Raw genomic sequence first — 6,958 nt, 5'->3', positions numbered from 1 at the left:
GCAACCCCATAGACTGCAGCACACCAGGCTTCCACATCCTTCACTATGTCCTGGAGTTTGCTCAAACTCTTGTCCCTTCAGCTGGTGATGTCATTCAACTATCCCATTCCCTGTTGCCCCCTTCTCCTCCTGTCCTCAATGTTTCCCAGCATCAGGGTCTTTTCAAATTAGTCATGTCTTTGCATCAGGTGGCCAAGGTATTGGAACTTCAGCTTCAGCATCAATCCTTCCAATCAATATTGGAAGGGTTGATTTCCCTTAGGATTGGCTGGTTTGATCTCATTGCAAGCCAAGGAACTCTTAAGGGTACTGCTTCCTCTTGGTCACCATTTGTGACAATACACAAGGTACTGCCAACCAGGGATACCCACATGAGCCTTTGAGCATAAAAGTAATAAATATATTACACTTTCCTCAACCGCCTGAGTAATAAGGTAATTTAGTAAGAACCACTTTCACACTTTTCAGATTAGTAAAATTAAAACAAAATAATCAAATAATCAAAGGGACTAGATCTATAGACAGAGTGCCTGATGAACTATGGATGGAGGTTCATGACTTTGTACAAGAGACAGGAATCAAGACCATCCCCAAGAAAAAGAAATGCAAAAAAGCAAAATGGCTGCCTGAGGAGGCCTTACGAATAGCTGTGAAAAGAAGGGAAAGGAAAAGCAAAAGAGAAAAGGAAAGATACACCCATTTGAATGCAGAGTTCCAAAGAATAGCAAGGAGAGATAAGAAAGCCTTCCTCAGTGATCAGTGCAAAGAAATAGAGGACAATAGAATGGGAAAGACTAGAGATCTCTTCAAGAAAATTAGAGATACCAAGGGAACATTTCATGCAAAGATGGGCACAATAAAGGACATAAATGGTATGAACCTCATAGAAGCAGAAGGTGTTAAGAAGAGGTGGCAAGAATACTCAGAAGAACTAAACAAAAAGACTTCATGACCCAGATAATCACAATGGTGTGATCACTCACCTAGAGCCAGACATCCTGGAATGCGATGTCAAGTGAGCCTTAGGAAGCATCAATATGAATACAGCTAGTGGAGGTGATGGAATTCCAGTTGAGTTATTTCAAATTCTAAAAGATGATGCTGTGAAAGTGTTGTACTCAATATGCCAGACAATTTGGAAAACTCAGCAGTGGCCACAGGACTGGAAAAGGTCAGTTTTCATTCCAATTCCAAAGAAACACAATGCCAAAGAATGCTCTAACTACCACACAATTGCACTCATCTCACACACTAGTAAGGTAATGCTCAAAATTCTCTAAGCCAGGCTTCAAAATGATGTGAACTATGAACTTCCAGATGTTCAAGCAGGATTTAGAAAAGGCAGAGGAACCAGACCAAATTGCCAACCTCTGTTGGATCATGACAATGAACTCTTGAAAAATGAAGAGATTTCCAGAAAAAAACATATACTAATGCTTTATTGACTATGCCAGAGCCTTTGACTGTGTGGATCACAACAAACTGTGAAAAATTCTTCAAGAGATGGGAATACCAGATCACCTGACCTGCCTCTTGAGAAATCTGTATGCAGGTCAGGAAGCAACAGTTAGAACTGGACATGGAACAACAGACTGGTTCCAAATAGGGAAAGGAGCAAGTCAAGGCTGTATATTGTCACCCTGCTTATTTAACTTAGATGCAGAGTACATCATGAGAAATGCTGGACTGGAGGAAGCACAAGCTGGAATCAAGATTGCCGGGAGAAATATCAATAACCTCAGATATGCAGATGACACCACCCTTATGGCACAAAGCAAAGAACTAAAGAGCCTCTTGATGAAAGTGAAAGAGGAGAGTGAAAGAGTTGGCTTAAAGCTCAGCATTCAGAAAACTAAGATCATGGCATCTGGTCCCATCACTTCATGGCAAAAAAATGGGAAAACAATGGAAACAGTGACAGACTTTATTTTTGGGGGCTCCAAAATCACTGCAGATGGTGACTGGAGCCATGATATTAAAGGACACTTGCTCCTTGGAAGAAAAGTTAAGGCCAACCTAGACAGCATATTAAAAAGCAGAGATATTACTTTGCCAACAAAGATCTAGTTAGTCAAGGCTATGGTTTTTCCAGTAGTCATGTATGGATATGAGAGTTGGACTATAAAGAAAGCTCAGTGCGAAAGAATTGATGCTTTTGAACTGTGGTGTTGGAGAAGGCTCTTGAGAGTCCCTTGGACTGCAGGGAGATCCAACCAGTCCATCCTAATAGAAATCAGTCCTGAATATTCACTGGAAGGACTGGTGCTAAAGCTGAAACTCCAATACTTTGGCCACCTGATGCAAAGAATTGACTCATTGGAAAAAACCTTGATGCTGGGAAAATTGAAGGTGGGAGGAGAAGGGGACAACAGAGGATGAGATGGTGGATGGCATCACCAGCTCAATGGACTTGAGTTTGAGTAAACTCCGGGAGTTGGTGATGGACAGGGAGGTTTGGCATGCTATAAACCACGGGGTTGCAAAGAGTCGGACATGACTGAGTGACTGAACTGAAGTGTACTGAAGAGTCACAGCTTCTGCAGGGGAATTTGTGTGGATGTGTCTATGAGCAGGTGCATCTATGTTTGTATTGATGTACTCTTTCTGCTAATATACTGATTGACCCAGCACCTTTGTTTTGGCACTCACATTCTTCTGTCACTCTTTCACTCTTATTGTCACTGACTCTGAACAAAGTCGCCCTACAGAGCCTGTCTGCAGGAAGAACTTGCACTGCATCAGGATTTAGAATCTAGCTCTGAGTCCTATTTCTGTTTAGTCTTTGCAAGATTTTGTGATGGTTTTGTTCTGCTTTGTGCATTTTGCAGTAGACTCGGCAGCATACTTTTTGATGAACTTTAATACTTTGTTTCCTCTGGACTCATGAGAAAAGAAACATTGGCCAAATCTGGATCCAGTGCTTGAGAGCATATAAACAGGCTAGCAAAGATGTGTCTGCTTAGAGACACAACCATACAGCTTCCACTGCAGAAAGGTGGGACTCTAATAACATGAGAGGCTATAAGGGCTGGGGAAATCTGAGTTGCAGAGAATGACCTGGGAAGTGTCCATGGAAAAGCCATTGAACTGCAAAAAGGTTAGAGTGAAAGGCAGGATATCAACAACAGGGGTTTACCTCTTTTGCATTTAAGAGCATGGCTACTCCAGCCAGGTAGTAAAGCTCTCCTGGCTCTCCTACCTACACATGTATGGGAATGAGGGCCATTGTGATACCTAAACTGCAAAGCCTAATCTAGTCCTAGATTAAGTTTTAGCTTCACTTCCTGTCTCTCAGGCTCCTCCAGGACTGCAAAATACTGGAAGTTTCCCAGAATCCCTAAAGTCAACCAGCTTTATCTACTGGGAGCACACGGCAACCTCCAGAGTCAATGTTACACATAATAGTAGTGATGCCTAGTGTGTACGTTTGGGGAATCAGGGAGTTAAAAAAGAGCTAATTCTGGGCATTTGGGGGCCTATACTTAGGTTACTTAAAGAGCCACATCATGAAGAAAGCCTGAAGGTGAGGAGTGGAGAAATGCAGGACTGTTAATGTGCTCTCCAAGAGGCAAATTGATGTTTGCTAAGATACGCCTACATACATGTGTACATACTCACATGTACATATTTGAAGACCGTGTGTGGGACTAGTTTTCCACTCTCTTATTGTCTTACATTCAGGTAAGTGATTCTAGGTGAGTAAGGGCTTTATATTCTGGTGGCCTCATCTCTGAGCTTCAGGTGATCAGAATCTCACCCCCTGTTTCATTCTTATTCATTATTGTACATTTCTAGTCACTAAGGTCCCCTTGAGTCCCATATTGACAGCAAACCTGTATTTTTTAAATAATTGTGGATTGCTTTACTGTGTGAAAGTGATACATGTTCTTAAAATTTTTCCTCATTGATAAATGTATATATTCTTTATCTGCACCATAAGTTTTCTTTTTCTTCCCTTTTTTCCTTTTTTACAATACATTTTTTTTAAAATTAAAGTGTAGTTGACTTACAATATTGTATTAGCTTCAAGTTTATAGTCTAGTTATCCAATTTTTTGTAGATTACAAACATAAAGTTTATTATAATATTATTGATAATATTCCCTGTTCTAGGCATTACATCCTTGTGACTTATTTATTTTATAATGGGTAATTTGTACCTTTTAGTCCCCTTCTCCTTTTTCACCCATTCTTCCACCCTCCCCTCTGACAACAGTTTGCTCTTTGTATCTCTATTTCTTGCTATTTTTTTTTTTAGATTCCAAGTATGAGTGAAAATATTCAAATAGACTCCAAATAAAAGTGAAAAAGAAAATATAGTTTTCTTTCCCTGTCTGACTTATTTCACTTAGCAAAAAACCCTCTAAATCCATCCACATTGTCCCAAACAGCATTTTTTTTTATGGTTGAATAATATTGCACTGTATATATAACATCATAAATGTATATATTTACAGTTTTGAATGGAAAATTATAAGCCTAAGTTTTATTATCTTTAAAAAAAACTTTTGTTGACCTATTTGATCTTGTTTGCTGAGAGAGTTATGCAATATTTTATTAATTTCTCATTGAATTTATTTTTGTTTCACATATTTTAAGTTATAGTCTTTAAGTGAAAATTCATTAAAAATAGATACAATATATTCTTAAAATTTAGCATGTTCTGATAATATACAATGAATCAATCTGTCCTTAATAAAATAGTTATGATAAAACACATTCTCTTAGATATTAAATTTGTGCCACATTATTACTACTCTAATACTACAGTGTGCTACTATATCATATTGATTACACATATCATGATATCAGAATTATTTTATGCTACTTTAAATCTACCCTTTTTCTCATTTATTATTATTTTTTATTTTTATTTTTTTATTTTTATTTTTTTTCTTATTATTTTTTAATTGGAGTCCCAGGCTGTTCTTTTAGACTGCAATATAGAGGGGAATCAGGAGCATGAAGTCAATAGCAGTATTAGCATACCAAGGCGTTATTACAAATTGTAGCTTATCTGAATTTAGTTTCGAGAACAGGGGACTTAGTGCTTCATAGGATATTCTCAACCACGACAGTCTAAATTTCTTGCCAGATGGACACATGCAGGCTTGCAGGAAAATCCAAACTGTGCTGAATCTTCAGTGTTGAACTTTAGAAAACACTGTGGAAACCTACAATTCTGATCAAATGGAAGTCAAACAGGCTATGGTGGTTTTGAAGATATTCCCTTTTTTTCAGTTTTATTGAGATATAGTTTATATACAGCACTTGTATAAGTTTAAAGAGTACAGCATAATTTAACTTATATACCTCATGAAACGATTATCACACTAAGGTTTGTGAACATTCATCATCTCATGCATATACAAAATTTTAAAGAAATAGAAAAAAATATTTTTCTTTTTGATAAGAACTCTTAGAATTTACTCTTAACTGTCAAACATATTTATCATATTGCACATTACATCCCTAGTACTAATTATAACAGAAAGTTTGTACCTTTTGATTGCCTTCATCCAACCTCCCTCAGAATTATTTTTGTGTATCTTAATATTCCAACTTTTATTTCTACTTTGAAAATCTTGATTCTTTTTAAAATCCAGACTCAGTTGTTTCTGAATTGCCCTTTTCAGGTGCTCCACCAGGGGACCAGCATGACTGGCTGCAATGCTTCCCAGGGCCACCCCCCTTTCTTCCTTCTCCAAGGCATTCCTGGGATGGAGGACAAACACAAGTGGATCTCTCTTCCTTTCTCTTCCATGTACTTTGTCACCATCCTGGGGAACTGCACCATCCTCTTCACCATCTCCACAGAGCGCTCCCTGCATAAGCCCATGTTCCTGCTCCTTGGCATGCTGGCCCTCACGGACCTGGGCATGTCCACGACCACCATCCCCAAGGTGCTGTGCATCTTCTGGTTTGACCAGAGTGACATCAGCTTTGAGGGCTGCCTGGTCCAGCTGTTCTTCCTCCACTCCATCTCTGCCTTGCAGTCTGCCATCCTCATGTCCATGGCCTTTGACCGCTACGTGGCCATCTGTGAGCCCCTGCGCTATGCCACCATCCTTTCCAACAGCCGCATCGGGCTCATCGGCCTCGTGAGTTTAGTGAGAGCTGTCCTGCTCATTCTCCCCATGCCCATCCTCCTCCAGCAGATGCCCTTTCATGCCAGGCATGTCATCCCCACCACCTACTGTGAGCACATGGCCGTGGTGAAGATGGTGTGTGTGGACACCACAGTCAACAGGGTGTATGGTCTGGTGGTGGCCTTGTTGGTTGCTGGGGTAGACATCTCAGCTATTGCCTCATCTTATGTGCTGATCATCCGGGCTGTAATGCGGCTCTCTTCTCAGGAAGCCCACCAGAAAGCAGTAAATACCTGCACCACACACATCTGTGTCATGCTTCTTTATTACACTCCCCCTCTTTTCTCTTTTCTTGCTCATCGCTTTGGCCATGGCATTCCACCTCATGTGCACACCATTCTTGGCAGCCTCTACTTCCTTGTACCTCCAATGCTTAATCCTATTATTTATGCAGTGAAAACCAAAGAGTTTCGGGACAAATTGACAAAACATGGGTGCTGGAGGAAGGAGCCCATAAATATTACCTATGGTCAGAAACCGGTCTGATTATCTGGCACTGCTGATTATAAGAAAATAAAAAATATAAACATAAATGAAGTTCCTTGAGGAATTAGCTCATGGAAGAAATATGTCATATTACAAATTATCTGCCCAAATTCTTAAACTGAGGTCTGAGACACAGGAGACCTTACTCTCACTATTTCCAAAGCAAGGCTACGATCTCACATTAAATGAAAAAATAACATATTCTCTCCATCTTGACATGGTAATTGGGAAAACTGAATGTGACGATGTACATAAAAGAACTTTGAACAACACACACTGAATGCAAGTAAAATGAGGTGGAATGTTTCCACATAAAGAGAATAC

At 39.6% G+C, this 6,958-nt stretch overlaps 1 protein-coding gene across 1 annotated transcript; it reads left to right on the top strand.

Annotated features, from left to right (window-relative positions):
• Nucleotides 1-5,656: 5,656 nt before the first annotated feature.
• Nucleotides 5,657-6,634, top strand: LOC133052580 (olfactory receptor 52E4-like). The gene has a single exon (XM_061137723.1). The coding sequence runs from the start codon at nt 5,657-5,659 to the stop codon at nt 6,632-6,634; it is 978 nt and encodes a 325-aa protein (XP_060993706.1).
• The last annotated feature ends 324 nt before the right edge of the window (nt 6,635-6,958 follow it).

Source organism: Dama dama, chromosome 1 (assembly GCF_033118175.1).
Source record: "Dama dama isolate Ldn47 chromosome 1, ASM3311817v1, whole genome shotgun sequence".
NCBI lineage: Eukaryota > Metazoa > Chordata > Mammalia > Artiodactyla > Cervidae > Dama > Dama dama.
This window is presented reverse-complemented; position numbering and strand designations above follow the sequence as displayed.

Bases quoted from the DNA above. Each gene is read 5' to 3' on its own strand.
- LOC133052580 (XM_061137723.1), top strand. From the start codon at position 5,657: ATGACTGGCTGCAATGCTTCCCAGGGCCACCCCCCTTTCTTCCTTCTC.